Raw genomic sequence first — 14,198 nt, 5'->3', positions numbered from 1 at the left:
CCTGTCTATCTATGTACGGCGTAGTAAGGTACTGTAAGGCAAGGGAGTACAGGCTACAGCCAGGCCTCTGCCAGATCTGCCCTCCGCAACGTCCGCGTGCTGCATTCCCTTCTTTCCCTTCTGCTTCCCCACAGAGTCTTGAAGCCAGACTGCCTCACATTACGCCCCAGCTCCCAGGCACTTTGTATCATAGCTTTTGTGCGTTTCCTGTGCTTCTGAATGATTGCGGAGTTTGTGCTTTCCGAGCTCCGACATCAAAACCACGAGCGTCCCTGATCAATATTGATCGGCCCTCGATCCCTCCCTCTCTCGACCGCGCCATTACGCCCCTCCAGATGCTGGGCAACGTCCATAACATGCGCCGACTCCTTTGACTCGATTATTCTCAACTCATCGAGGGCAATTGCCGGTGGTTGGAGGCAGCTAGAGATCGTTCGTTACATCTGAAGCTCTGAAGGACAAGGGAGGAGGGTTTGGGGCCGCAGGATACCATATGCAAGGCTGTGGGATTCAGTCTTCTAGGAGGAGGTCGCCATGCGAATCGGTATTCGAGAACAACTGGCAGCAGTCGTGCTAATAACCGCCCTTGTGCCTTTAGCCGTTCTGGCCATTGCTACCTGGGTGAACAATCGAGACTTTGTCACCAACATCACATCCAATTCGCTCGCGCTCATCGCCAGCTTGAAGGCCGCCCAGATTGCCTCAGATCTCCTTTTGATTCAGTCAACATGTGCCACCATCGTGACCCGGATTCTCTTGCAGGATGCCATCAAATCTTTTTACAAAGGGAACAGCACGGCGGAAAACTGGACCGAGGCTCACAGCGACGTTTCCGGCGCGATGGCAAGTGAGGGACTGTCCACCCTCTTACAAGTGATTGTCTTCCCGCGAAATGATACTGGGAATGTATATGGGTTATTGAACGCAACCGCAAACACCACTGGGATCCCGCTTCCCTACACGAATCCCAATGGATCCCAGGTTATGCTTGGAGAGGATGGCCTGGGCTACCCACCTGCTCTTTACCCCAATATCACATATAACACCACCTCAACTCCAGATCCGGCAGACCCATCAATCAACGCAACTCGTGCATACGCTTTTAACGATACCCCTCTCAACGGTTCATCGCCGCTCTTATTGGGCCCATTGCAAATTAACGACACATATGCACTCATTTCCCTAACATTGCCCATAATCGACAACTTGAATTCCAGCATCGTGTTGGGTTTTATGACGGTAGTTGCAGCCGCATCATCTTTGATGGACGTAGTCACGTCTCGAGAAGGGCTGGCCAAGACTGGAATCGTTCTAGTCGTTGGACCGAATCGACCCCAAAATCATTTCGACTACACGGATAGACCTGCGACTGCGAATTACCTACCTCCTAGTGATTTAGACTCAGCATCTGTTAGATTTGTCTTCCCCCCCGTCCCTCGTCCAGGGCAGGCAGACAGGCATTCCGCCTACAACGCCAATTTAACGAAATACAACAGCTCGGCTTTTACAGAGGCTGAATATCCCGCTGTAGTGGCTGGATTCCGTCGCCAGATTAAACACGGTAATAACGCCAGCAGTATGTTAGAAACCCACAACGAGAATAATGCTAGCGTTGCTGTTGGCTACGCAAGACCTCGAAGTGCTTTGGTTGACTGGCTTCTCATCGTCGAGCAAGGCCACTCCGAAGCGTGGGCTCCTATGAACCAACTACGGAAGATCGTTCTTGCTTGCGTTTTTGGCGCAATCGGGTTGGTACTCATCTTCATTGTACCGATGGTCCATTACAGTGTCCGGCCAATACGCAGATTGCGTGAGGCAACCAAGAAATCCATTTCTCCCCCTGGATACACTCCTAATGGGAGCATCCGCTCGTATCGAATGGATGATCCACCTGATGCTTCCGGGGATGAGGCCCCTGATTTGGAAAATGCTCTTGCTGCAAGCCAAAATAAGGGCATTTTCGTTCGACTAAAAAACCTGACATCTGGTAATAGACGAAAGTCGAAGATGGAAAGGGACGAAGAACGCCGTAGGAAAGGATTTAGAATTCCTGGCAAGGTACAGGATCATAGACACTTGATCAAAGATGAGCTTAGTGATTTGACAGGTACGTATTTATTTATACATCTGTTCGATGCTGCATGTTGCTAATTGGGCCAGCCACCTTCAATGAAATGGCCGATGAGCTGCTTCTCCAATACACGAGTCTCGAATCCAAAGTCGCTGAACGAACTCGAGAGCTTGAAATCAGCAAGAAGGCCGCCGAAGCAGCAAACGAGAGCAAAACTCTGTTCATTGCAAACATTTCTCATGAGCTGAAGACACCTCTAAATGGTATTTTGGGCATGTGTGCAGTTTGCATGGGCGAGGATGACCTTCCTAAGATAAAACGTTCATTACAGGTCGTCTACAAATCCGGAGATTTGCTATTGCATCTTCTCAATGATCTTCTAACTTTCAGCAAAAACCAGATTGGGCAGCAGCTGAGCTTAGAGGAAAAGGAGTTTCGATTAATCGACATCAAGACACAGATCCTCACAATATTCACCAAGCAGGTACAAGAAGGGCGCATCAATTTTGAGGTTAAGTTCGTTGGCACAGATGCGGACCCTACTTCTGAGGCCACAACTGAGAAACCTTTACCTGCTCTTGGTCCAAATGGAATTGGAAGACTCAAGGACTTGAGGTTCGTTGTTTTCTTGGTCTCATCACCAGCGTTGTTCATGGCATAGCGGCCCCCCTTGGAATCGTGGGTTGGAAGTTGACCCTGAGAGTCACTGAGATCATTACAGTCTTCCTCGCAGGATCATACCATAACTCAAAACCCCTCACCCTCAAACCATTGGATTAAATCTAGTGATTGATTCAGGTAGTGACAGCAGAATCTCTAGCCACAAATGCTCCATTCACCTCTCCTTCTCAGGTCATCTGCTATATACTCAATTTCCTTGTAGCAATAGCTAACCCACTTTAACAGTCTCTGGGGGGACCAACATAGGATCATCCAAGTAATCATCAACCTCGTCAGCAATTCGTTGAAGTTTACACCAGAAGGCGGAACAGTCTCGGTAAAAATAAGCTGTTTGGGTGATGCTGAAGTTCCACCGGAAGGGGCCCGAAATTCCATGGCATCTAAGCGAAGCTCGCAGCGTACGTCGAGATATCAACTTCACGAAGGCTCAGGATCGAATACTCCTCAGGTCTCAAGAAAAGCCTCTATCTCGGGCTCCGGTCCCAAGAATTCAAAAGGTACAGCTCTTACTATAAACCCAATGGATCCAAGCGCAACTCCTAGAGTTCAGTTCCGCGAACGGTCCCCTACCCCACCTCCGCCCAACGCAAGGACATTGATGTTCCAATTCGAAGTTTCAGATACTGGTCCTGGCATCCCCGCTCATTTGCAAGAACAGGTCTTCGAACCTTTTGTTCAGGGGGATCTTGGTCTCTCGAAAAAATATGGTGGTACCGGACTAGGCCTGTCTATATGTTCTCAACTCGCTAGTCTTATGGGTGGTGATATAAGCCTTGCGAGTACTGAGGGCGTTGGAAGTACATTCACGATGCGCATCCCTTTAAAGCATGTGCGATCACGCCCCCCAAGCACAAGCAGCTCTGACATTTATGTCGGCTCGCGGTGCGGTAGCATTTCATCTACTGCGCCTCAAGATGAACAACCACGAAGAACATCGGGGGATGGAAATCCTACTGCAGGTGTAGTTGCGGCCAATAGTAATAAGGGATATGAGAATGGTCCTCAGACTCGGTTGGTTGGGCTCAGCCAGCCATTCTTTGCGTCAAACCGAAGCCCAACTCCCACAACCATGAAAGACTCAGGTGGACAACTTGCCGCTCTCGATAGCGTCCATAAAGAGTCTGGCACAAAACTTCGGGTTCTTGTAGCAGAGGACAACCTTGTAAATCAAGAGGTTGTACTTCGGTGAGTGGTTTTCTTTGCAATCGAGCTTACAGATGACTGACACCGGCGAAGGATGTTGAAACTTGAGGACATTTATGATGTAGTCGTCGCGAAAGATGGCCAAGAAGCATATGAGATGGTAAAGGAGAGCATGGCTACTGGCCAGCATTTCAGTCTCATCTTCATGGATGTCCAAATGCCCAACCTCTCAGGTATAGAGAGCACGCGGTTGATACGCCAAATGGGATACTCCGCCCCAATTGTAGCCTTGACTGCCTTCTCTGAAGAAAGTAACGTGAAGGAATGCTACGATAGCGGAATGAACATGTTCTTAAGGTGAGACAGTTTCTCAAAATACATTTTGAACTCAGGCACTGATCTCGGTATTTTAGCAAACCCATTCGACGTCCGGCACTCAAACAAGTTCTCAAGAAATTTGCAACAATACCAGAGGAGGCTGAAAATTCCCCTCCGCCTAAATCGAAGACGACCTCAGCAACAAGTACGACACCAGAAACACCCCCGGTTACTCCTGTAAATGGGAGTACCTCAACATCATAATGACACTTCGATAATCACCTTCGAAATCTCTTTCCTGTACATACGAAAACAAAACGATTCCTTTTCTCAACAAACCGTCGGGTGCATGTCGTGGAGACACCGGAGTTATATAAATACGAGATACCAAAGCACACGATCTGGCCTGGATAAAAGGGCCAATTCTTGATACCATTTTTATTTCATTTGTATAGATATACCTCCGCCTCAAGGCCGAATGGTGCTATGAGTTTTTGGGTATCAAGGCACACAACTTAATGGGTGATCTAAGGGCCAAGGAGTAGCCGCTCAGGCTAGGAGTTCAGGGGGCTGCGGGACGAGAACCGCTTACGGAGTATGGATATAGATAGCAATGATCTCGTCTTCAGCTATTTAGTAGTAAAAAAATTCAAAACTATGAACTGATTCTTACAGTCTCCTTGTCCAATATCAGAATAAATATAAAGCTTCCTAGTATCTTAACTCGATAAATTGACAGTTACCTACGTCGTGGCAAAATTGGCATATTGAATTACTCCTAGGTAGAGAAGCCTAAGTATCTCAGAAGCTGTTTCTGCCATGGGCATTCTTACTATGAGGAGTACTACTAAACCTCAAGATCTCAGGGGCTCGGTATATAATAATGCCAACACATCCTGCCATGAAAGGCTAAGGCTGGCAAAATATATGAGTGCTCGATGAATACATACAGCCCTTGAGAGCCCCCTGAATATAACGGGATTCAGGCATAAACCTATCCTCTGTGTAATCTACAGCTTACTCGATTGTTGATAAGGATTTTGACGAACTCAGCACAACGCTGAATCGATTTTGTCTGGTTTGCTTGAATAACTCCAAGATTTGGTATTGCGGCCGCAGAAACACCAAATATTCTCTGGTTCGTGCTGTAATTGGGAAATTGTAGTCACACTTTTCCAGACACCTAGATTATGAGCCTCTCCAGTTGATCCTTCAGGCTCCTGATTGATCACTGGCTTCGTTGGTGGTGATGCTGGCAGCAATCACGGCTTCGCTGGCCCCGCATGGTCACCCAGCGCCGTCTTCGATGGCAGGTACACGTATGGGACGTTCTCGTCTTCGTAGAGCAGATGAAAACGGAGTAAAATGGCGAGAGTAGTATCGGCGGCGAGAGCACTTGGAGATGCCACGGTTCCGAGTGCGCGGGTGAAGCCTTCAGGTCGAAAAGGATCCAATGGGTCGACTGACGAAGATAAAAGGTAATCAGTATAGCTGGTAGGGTCCCTTGAGTTAGTTCGCCCTGTTTCTGTCCAGATCTTGAGAGTTACTGTAGAAAAGATTGGTTTTCCTCGGATCGAATCTGCCCATCTTCAAACATTCAAGGAGAGCTGTCCGCTAAGGTAGCGAGCGCCTCCCCAAGTACGCTAGTCCTAGAGAAGACTAGCCACAGAGGCTATTGGGTAGGTAGAAGCAAGACGGTACGAAAGCCTCTCCTCTTGTACCTCATCGTCGCCATCAAGACAACTACCTGCAAGCTCGACTCCCATCTCGCAAGCCGTCAATCGCCATCGTCGAGCTCTGACGATATCCTGCATTTACAGCTACCTCTCAAGGACGACTCAATAGTATTTGTCAAGATGACTGACGTTACCGATTACATGAAATGGTGAGTGTTGCTGTCCTCTTCGCCTTGTAGATAGGCTCCCTTGGTGCCGAAGCTGCATCTCAATTACTTCTTATATTTATCATGCATCAACTGACGATATATCATTCAGCCCGGTCTATGCGGTCAGTAGTCCCGAACCTCGTCCAGCTCGTCCGAGACGGTCCATAATCGCAGGCATCCTGGAGCCTCGACGCGACTTCCTCATAACATTGGAGCTATCATACTGATGCCATCTATAGCCATTCTTCGGTGCCATGGGCTGCTCGGCAGCCATTATCTTCACTTGCTTCGGCGCAGCATATGGAACAGCTAAGTCAGGTGTTGGTATTTGCTCAATGGGTGTTCTCCGACCGGACCTGATTGTCAAGAGTAAGTTGGGGGAGGTTGTCGATTCGAATTTCCGGGACTGATGGTATTTTAGACATCGTTCCAGTCATTATGGCTGGTATTATTGGTATCTACGGGTTGGTCGTCTCGGTCTTGATTTCCGATGGACTTAAGCAAGAATTGCCATTGTACACTGGCTTCATCCAACTTGGCGCAGGTCTCAGTGTCGGTTTGGCTGGTTTGGCTGCAGGATTCGCTATTGGTATTGTTGGTGATGCTGGTGTGAGAGGTAGCGCCCAACAACCTCGACTCTTCGTCGGCATGATTCTTATCCTCATTTTCGCTGAAGTCTTGGGTAAGTTCATTCCCAGGAATGTATATGGGGCAGTGCTAACAGAGTGGCAGGTCTCTATGGCTTGATTGTTGCTCTTCTGATGAACTCGAAGGCCAGCTTGGACGTGAGCTGCTAAACGGATCGATTCGAATATCGGAGAGCCGGAAGACAATATGTGAATCCTATTCACACTCTCTCCTCTACAATTATATGTGAATAAGGGTACGGGTTGGGACCCATGGAGGATCTTGGGTTACTCAGGAAAGGCTGGGGAGCAGGGCCATACCACGGCTGAAAGCATGTGTAGTTTTGCTTGTTTGACCAGTTCGGCGTTCTTGAAGCATAGAAGCAGAGATGGCTGTGGAAGTGGAAATGGTCAGTCAGGCCAATGTAACCTAGTATTTCAATTTTGGCATAAGTGGTGTTTCCAAATTACCGGATTCGATTTCAAATCAAAGCTTGGGTTCGTGAAATAGTTAGTGGTTTGTCTGATATGGCTCCCCAAGCAGATTGCTATCAGCCGCATGTAACAGCCGCGTTGTGAATATGCCTTCAATCTGGATAGTCATTGGCCAGTCCGCATAACTAGAACTTGTGGCTATACCTCACGGATGAACAACTGATGAGCTCCCCCCATTCCTGCCTCTATTAAGGAATAAGTGGAGATTCTGTCACGGGATGCACAAACTACTTTACTCCTCATTCATATACCCCGTAAAATCAACCTCGCGGCTATTGACCTTCGGCAATCCTTCAACCCCACGTCCAACACCGAGCAACTTGACTACTCAACTCAATTCAGCACGCATTACAAGTCACAGAGGAAAGCACAGCAGAGCCGGAACCATGCGTTTGCCGTACGTCGACCCAGCCGATCCAAACGCCTTCAAAACCCCCGAAGAGAAGGCCATTGTCTCTCGGGTCGAGGCGAGACGTGCCCCACGTCCATTGCAACCGCTTGATCTTACCCTGCTGCACTCCCCCGCATTCGCAGATGGCTGGAACAGTTTCCTCGGGGCCGTCAGGACGAGGACATCCTTAAGTGATGATATAAGGGAGATTGCTATATGCAGAGTGGCTGTATGTAACAAGGCTTGGTACGAGTGGGGGCATCACGCACCGCTGGCCAAGGCGGGGGGTGTTAGTGAGGAGGGAATGAAGATATTGGCGGAGGAAGAGCCGGCAAAGAAGAAAGGCGAGCCTGGATTGACTGAGAAGCAGTGGGCGGTTATCGATTATACCGATGCCATGACCAGGAACGTGGCCGTTGAGCAAGAAATCTTTGATGAGCTCAAAAAACACTTTTCTGACCAGGAGGTGGTGGAAGTTACGGGCACGGTGAGTGCAGTGCAGCAGTGCTCTTGCGATGAAGTCACAACATGCTAAACGGTGTTTCTTGTTAGGTCGCCGCGTATAACTGCGTTAGTAGATTCCTTGTAGCATTGGATGGTGAGTACTGCATGCAACTCTTTGCAAACCTGGTGCTGATTTGTGATCAGTTGGTGAAAGGAACGGTACGAAGCCGCCTGCGTAGTACGGGTCTGAACGATGACATTGAATAAGAGATACCATTGTCTATACCCACTTGCGTCTCCCCGATGCAAGTCCGAAGGGTATTCCCTTCAAAGTGCTCTTATCTTCAAAGTGAAGAACCCGCGTCGGCCGTCCGAGCCAGTCCCACTCTGGTTCGGAGTCTTTTCGCAGATATGCTATCCATCTCTCGTCAGACCTAGATTTCAAATGCTGGCACTTCAGATTCAGATGTGGAGCTCCATTGCCCCCTGTTCCTGCTTTCTCCCGCCCTTCAAATCCAATTTGTAAGGCATTTTTTGTCAGCCGCCTAGGCACCATGTAAGACCTCCTCCACTCATCACTTCTTAACTCCGAATTTATGATAATACTTCATGCTCTTTTGCTTCTCTGCCAACCTTTGGCCTGAGTAATTCCATTGCACGCACTCTTGAATCTTGATAGCGCTTAGAAATCAACTATGGCTAGTGGGGAAGTCTTTCACTACTCTGACCTCTTTTTTCTCTATATCTACGTTTCATCCTATTGCTTGCATACAAAGTATTGTTGAAAACGCCCTGCCGCTAATTACCGACAATTGCCATGAAATGCCTTCAGTTGCCTTAAGTTGTCTATCGGGCTCGGAAACACTTGTAAATAAGCAAGCAAAACTTTGGTGTGTAACTTTATGTATGTAGGGTGCTTTGAAAGTGCTGCATCTATTTTCTGAGGGATCGATGCTCCCCATACTTCTGTCGATAAAACATTACTCGAATGTGAACCACTTCGATCCAGAGCGTACTATTGCTTGGAATTCAGCTCGGGAACTATTCGTGCCCGTACAACTTAAAACGCGGTCTTTCCTCTATTACCAGCAAATAAGCAACCTGTGGATAATCAAGCTTATCTGATGCCTCCAAACATCAATGCTGGAATAGATGATGGTACAGGTCAACTCTCAGCAAGCTCGCCTCCGAATTCCAATGCTAAGGCTCGAAAACATCGGTATAACTTCAACAAGATTTTGGTAATATATATGCATATCCAGCAATTTCAGTGAAATACGCCGCGATGATGCTGAAAGTGATACTAACAGCGGAATATCGCGGGTTGTTTCTGGATTCATAAATGTGGGAAAAGGAGCAAAAACGGGAATGTCGTAGCTCCTCAAGTACAAGCAGCTATAACAAGATATACCGACGAAGAATAAAGCTGATGATTCACGCAGCGAGCTCAGAATAGAGCCTTCAGAACAGAATATAAATGCACACCAAAAAAAATTGAAGGATTGGCCGAACTTTGATCTACCTTTACTAGAACATGGACCGAAGTTCCACCGAATAATAAGGATTGAAGACGACCACAAACACGAGAGTGCATTTTCAGATACTCGAAGCTAACATTCGGGACACAAAGAGTGGGGGTTGGTGACCAAATTTAAGATTTTGATCCCTTGTTCCTTGACGTTCCTGCGTCTGCTTTAACCACCTGAGCAGGAAGTTGACATGGACAAAAAGGAATAGGGAGGTTGGGGGGGTCTGACGTCGACCGATGGCGATAGATAAGCGGTAAACAACGGTGGCTGACTTGCCATTGTACTGACACCGAGTTGTAAGAACCTTTTGCCTCTGGTGTAGTAGCACTGCATAGAAAGATACGAACACTGAAAGGAGGAATTGTTATAATGTGGCGAAAGCGTTGAGGACTGCCAAAGTGGAGCCGTCTCTGGGCTATGTACCGATGCCATATGCTGTACCCCCCAAAGATTGTGGAGTGCGGAGTGCGGAGGGTGGTCTCGTCGAGGAATGACTTTTACAACCTACCATATTGCGGTGTTATAATGATATGATTCTCCACGGAATGGCCGGAGATCTGAGTAGGATTTTATTTCTGGTGTTTTGTCTTTTTGTATATTAATCCCAAAAAAACAGGGTAAAAAGGCTTTGGTAGCTCGATGCTGCTGAGTAAGCATGAGGGGCAAGCGACCCCACCTCTCTCAACACCCTCGTACGTCAACGTCTCTTTTCTCTTCCATCCTCCGCAAACCCTTTGCAACTCTCATTCATAAGACCATCGAACCATCGCGATCATGGGCTACACAGACGTTGATAAGCTGGCTATCAACACCATCCGGCTTCTAGCCGTAAGTTCATCCCTATTGTCCCTATCTAGCTCCCTGATGCCCCGCCCGCTGGTTGCGGTCTGGCCATGTCATCATCACCGCTCCTTTTGGAGCCAGCATTTACATCGCAATTTGATCAGCAAATACTGATCGCTTTCTCACCAGGTCGATGCCACCTTCAAGTCCAACTCGGGCCATCCCGGAGCTCCTATGTAAGTGCTCAGAGATCTGGAAGCGGAGGAAGCTTCCTACCCGTAGCTGCTAACGAATTCTTGCTAGGGGAATGGCCCCAGTTGCCCATGTCCTGTTCAACAAAATCATGAACTATAACCCCAAGAACTCAAAATGGATCAATCGGGATAGATTCGTTCTCTCGTAAGTTTCTCGATTTTCATTTCGTTGGTTCGGCGGCTTGTCACACGAAGCGATTGCAGCGCGGAATATCTTTACCAATCATCTTGGACCCCATCGAGCGGAACTTCTGATGTAATCGGACTCTCTGTACTGTTAGTTGCTGGTTACAATTTTCCGGAAAAGCTGTCTTGTCAACTCATTGATTCTAGTTGGCGCCAACATTTCAAGGAGTTTGCAGAACGACGTTAACTAACAGCCCAACAGCAACGGTCATGGTTGCATGCTCCAATATGCTCTCCTCCATCTCTGCGGCTACAAGTTGTCGATGGATGACCTTAAGGCTTTCCGAGTGAGTCATATCTCAACAGCTCGATTACCTACAATATCTAATGGGTTGTTATACAGACATTAGACAGCGTCACTCCCGGTCACCCAGAGGCTCATGACACCGACGGCATCGAGGTCACGACTGGACCTCTTGGACAAGGGTTCTCCAATGCTGTTGGTCTTGCCATTGCCCAACACCACGCATCAGCCGAATTCAACAGGCCTGGGTTTGAACTGTTCAACCACTACACATATACTTTCTTGGGTGATGGATGCATGATGGAGGGTGTGGCCAGTGAGGCCGCCTCCCTTGCAGGTCATCTGCAACTAGGCAACCTCATTGCGATCTACGATGACAACCATATCTCTATTGACGGTGACACCAACTGTGCTTTCACTGAAGATGTGGTAAAGCGATTCGAAGCTTATGGCTGGCACACCGAGATCGTTGAAGACGGTGACCATGACCTAGAGGCTATGGAAGCAGCGATCAAGAAGTGCCAGGCTGTCAAAGACAAGCCCTCTTTGATCAAGCTCCGAACCACTATTGGCTTCGGTTCAAAGATGCAAGGTACTGGTGGTGTTCACGGCTCCCCTCTCAAGGCAGATGACATCAAGCAAGTCAAGATCAAGTTCGGGTTTGATCCCGAGAAGACATTCGTCGTTCCCCAGGAGGTATATGACCTCTACCACAAGCGCGGTGCCGAGGGTGCTGCGAAAGAGCAGGAGTGGGAGCAGCTGCTCGCGAAATATAGCCAAACGTACAAGGCTGAAGCAGCAGATCTCAAGCGTCGTCTGACTGGAGATCTTCCAGAAGGTTGGGAGAAGAACCTTCCAACATACTCTCCCTCGGATGCTGCTGTGGCTACCAGAAAGCTTTCTGAGACAGTCCTCACCAAGATTCACCAAGCAATTCCAGAGCTTGTTGGTGGCTCTGCTGATTTGACCAGCTCTAACTTGACAAGATGGAAAGATGCCGTTGATTTCCAGCCCCCGTCTTTGGGTATTGGTGACTGGTCTGGACGCTACATCCGATATGGTGTACGTGAGCACGCCATGGGCGCTATCATGAACGGTCTCGCTGCATATGGAACAGTCATTCCATACGGCGGTACATTCTTGAACTTCGTCTCATACGCTGCTGGCGCTGTGCGTCTGTCTGCCCTGTCTCATGTTCGCGTTATCTGGGTCGCTACTCACGACTCTATTGGTCTTGGTGAGGATGGTCCTACGCATCAACCTATTGAGACCCTGGCTCACTTCCGTGCGCTTCCCAACTGCATGGTTTGGCGTCCAGCTGATGGAAACGAGACCAGCGCAGCCTACTACGTTGCGTTGACCGCCAAGCATACTCCTAGCATCATTGCTCTGTCCCGTCAAAACCTTCCACACCTCGAGAACTCCACCATCGGAAAGGCTATCAAGGGTGGTTACGTCGTTTCCGAGGCCGAGAAGGCGGACATCACCCTCGTCTCCACTGGATCCGAGGTTGGCATCTGTGTTGATGCAGCCAAGTATCTCAAGGAGAAACACAACTTGACGGCACGTGTGGTGTCTATTCCATGCTTTGAGGTCTTCGATACTCAGTCTAAGGAGTACAGACTCAGTGTCCTCCCAGATGGAATCCCCTCCCTGTCAGTTGAAGTCATGTCAACCATGGGCTGGGAACGATACACTCATGAGCAATTCGGTCTCAACAGATTTGGTGCTAGTGGTGCTTACAAGGATGTTTACAAGGTTCGTAATATCCTATATCCCTTACTGTTGAATAGTACTGACGCCCCTATAGAAGTTTGAATTCACCCCTGAAGGCATTACGAAGCGTGCTATCGCTACTATCGACTTCTACAAGGGTGTTCCAAACCTTCGTTCCCCCATTAACCGTGCTTTCCAACAACTCATCTAAATCGGGTATAAATGGTGTGTCATTGGGGAGTAGAGATGCGTGTATAGCAGGCAGATAGACCAAGAAAATTGACATTTTGCGAGATATGGACCAAGCCATTCTGATTGCTATGAAGTGAGCTAGCTCTACAGCTATAGATTCCGAATATCAGGGATTGACCACGACTGATTATTTTTCGACCGCCTGGTGCCGCACCTGAGGATTGGACTTATATTCCTTGCATTCATCTATTTCAAGAAGGATAAGCTGGAATCAAAAGGTCTGGAATAGTTCTGTGAATGTCCATGATAAATTACTGAAATGATTCCACTAATCTCTTCCTATGTTCACAGCTTTCTGGTAAATAGGTATTCGCCTGGGATCCGTCACAGACGGGTAGGGTGCGGTAACTTTGTTACGACTTTCTGTCATTCCATTCCCGTCTTCAGTCCCCATTCATCAAGATAAACTTCAAGGCCGCAATAGGCAAGCCCCCATCAACCATCTTCTCCGCCAGTCACAGATTCGCCAGATTCTTCCTGTACCCTCATAAATTCCCTCTGGAACTCTCTGCCCATCCTCTCCAACCTCGCCGCTGCTCTCCTCGCCTCCAGCGTCTCTCCGGCACTGGCTGCTATCACAGAAGCTATGAGCATTGGCGGTTGTTGTACCGCACCATCCTCCTCATCGGCTTGCTCGCCATCTCCAATGTCTGTGCCTCTGCCGTAATCACCACCATTAACAACCCCATTCACCACCTCCTCACCCTCATTTCTATGAGCCGCCACACTACTACCCTCCGTTGTCCCACTCAAAGGCCTCAAGTCCTCTCTTGCCTGCTCCACAATCTCCCTCTCATTAAGGTTAATCGTCCTCGTATGCCGTGATTGTGGTCGTTGGGAGCTTTGCGGATTTAAATAAGAATGAAGTATTACCGGGCCGGAGGAACTTGTCTCGACCAGTATTCGTTGTGGCAGTCCAAGATCTAGACGAGAAGCAGAATCGTAGGCTGTGACAGCGGCGGTAGTAAGGGAAGTAAGAGCCTGTGCTTGCGATTGCGATTGGGAGGTGTTGGATCGCGAGGAGGAGATTATAGGTATGAGAGCACGGTCGGTGAGGTGGATTGATATTTGGCTACCTGACGCTGCGAGGTCTGCCATAATCGTGTATTGTGGGTGACAACCTAAGGCCCTTGTACGCCGTACAGTCGCCGTGGATTGCAATCAGAAAGCAATTCGAGAG

General features: G+C 48.4%; 6 protein-coding genes across 6 annotated transcripts; 4 read left to right on the top strand and 2 right to left on the bottom strand.

Moving 5' to 3' along the window:
* Window positions 1-534: 534 nt before the first annotated feature.
* On the top strand, window positions 535-4,256 carry M430DRAFT_99919 (hypothetical protein; the record flags this gene model as incomplete). Its single annotated transcript, XM_024870232.1, has 4 exons — window positions 535-2,107; window positions 2,161-2,686; window positions 2,978-3,937; window positions 3,989-4,256. 4 exons carry the CDS (start codon window positions 535-537, stop codon window positions 4,254-4,256), a joined length of 3,327 nt encoding a protein of 1,108 aa, XP_024721646.1.
* Window positions 4,257-5,475: 1,219 nt separating this feature from the next.
* M430DRAFT_18530 (hypothetical protein) lies at window positions 5,476-5,800 on the bottom strand (the record flags this gene model as incomplete). The annotated part of the gene is made up of 2 exons (XM_024863890.1): window positions 5,476-5,675; window positions 5,761-5,800. 2 exons carry the CDS (start codon window positions 5,798-5,800, stop codon window positions 5,476-5,478), a joined length of 240 nt encoding a protein of 79 aa, XP_024721645.1.
* Window positions 5,801-5,943: 143 nt separating this feature from the next.
* M430DRAFT_66073 (hypothetical protein) lies at window positions 5,944-6,918 on the top strand. The gene is made up of 5 exons (XM_024869207.1): window positions 5,944-6,098; window positions 6,208-6,220; window positions 6,338-6,467; window positions 6,520-6,780; window positions 6,831-6,918. The coding sequence occupies exons 1-5, from the start codon at window positions 6,070-6,072 to the stop codon at window positions 6,893-6,895; spliced, it is 498 nt and encodes a 165-aa protein (XP_024721644.1). The 5' UTR covers window positions 5,944-6,069; the 3' UTR covers window positions 6,896-6,918.
* A 687-nt stretch (window positions 6,919-7,605) lies between these two features.
* M430DRAFT_27425 (hypothetical protein) lies at window positions 7,606-8,293 on the top strand (the record flags this gene model as incomplete). Its single annotated transcript, XM_024865608.1, has 3 exons — window positions 7,606-8,097; window positions 8,163-8,208; window positions 8,259-8,293. The coding sequence occupies 3 exons, from the start codon at window positions 7,606-7,608 to the stop codon at window positions 8,291-8,293; spliced, it is 573 nt and encodes a 190-aa protein (XP_024721643.1).
* A 1,984-nt stretch (window positions 8,294-10,277) lies between these two features.
* Window positions 10,278-13,216, top strand: M430DRAFT_232989 (hypothetical protein). The gene is made up of 6 exons (XM_024864876.1): window positions 10,278-10,411; window positions 10,556-10,602; window positions 10,670-10,765; window positions 11,009-11,093; window positions 11,150-12,808; window positions 12,861-13,216. Exons 1-6 carry the CDS (start codon window positions 10,358-10,360, stop codon window positions 12,975-12,977), a joined length of 2,058 nt encoding a protein of 685 aa, XP_024721642.1. The 5' UTR covers window positions 10,278-10,357; the 3' UTR covers window positions 12,978-13,216.
* M430DRAFT_34674 (hypothetical protein) lies at window positions 13,077-14,159 on the bottom strand. The gene has a single exon (XM_024866596.1). The coding sequence runs from the start codon at window positions 14,114-14,116 to the stop codon at window positions 13,454-13,456; it is 663 nt and encodes a 220-aa protein (XP_024721641.1). The 5' UTR covers window positions 14,117-14,159; the 3' UTR covers window positions 13,077-13,453.
* Window positions 14,160-14,198: the final 39 nt, after the last annotated feature.

The sequence above is a fragment of the Amorphotheca resinae genome, assembly GCF_003019875.1.
Source record: "Amorphotheca resinae ATCC 22711 unplaced genomic scaffold M430scaffold_5, whole genome shotgun sequence".
NCBI classification, from domain to species: Eukaryota; Fungi; Ascomycota; class Leotiomycetes; order Helotiales; family Amorphothecaceae; genus Amorphotheca; species Amorphotheca resinae.
Note: the sequence above shows the minus strand (reverse complement) of the source record. Positions and strands in the feature narration are given on the sequence as shown.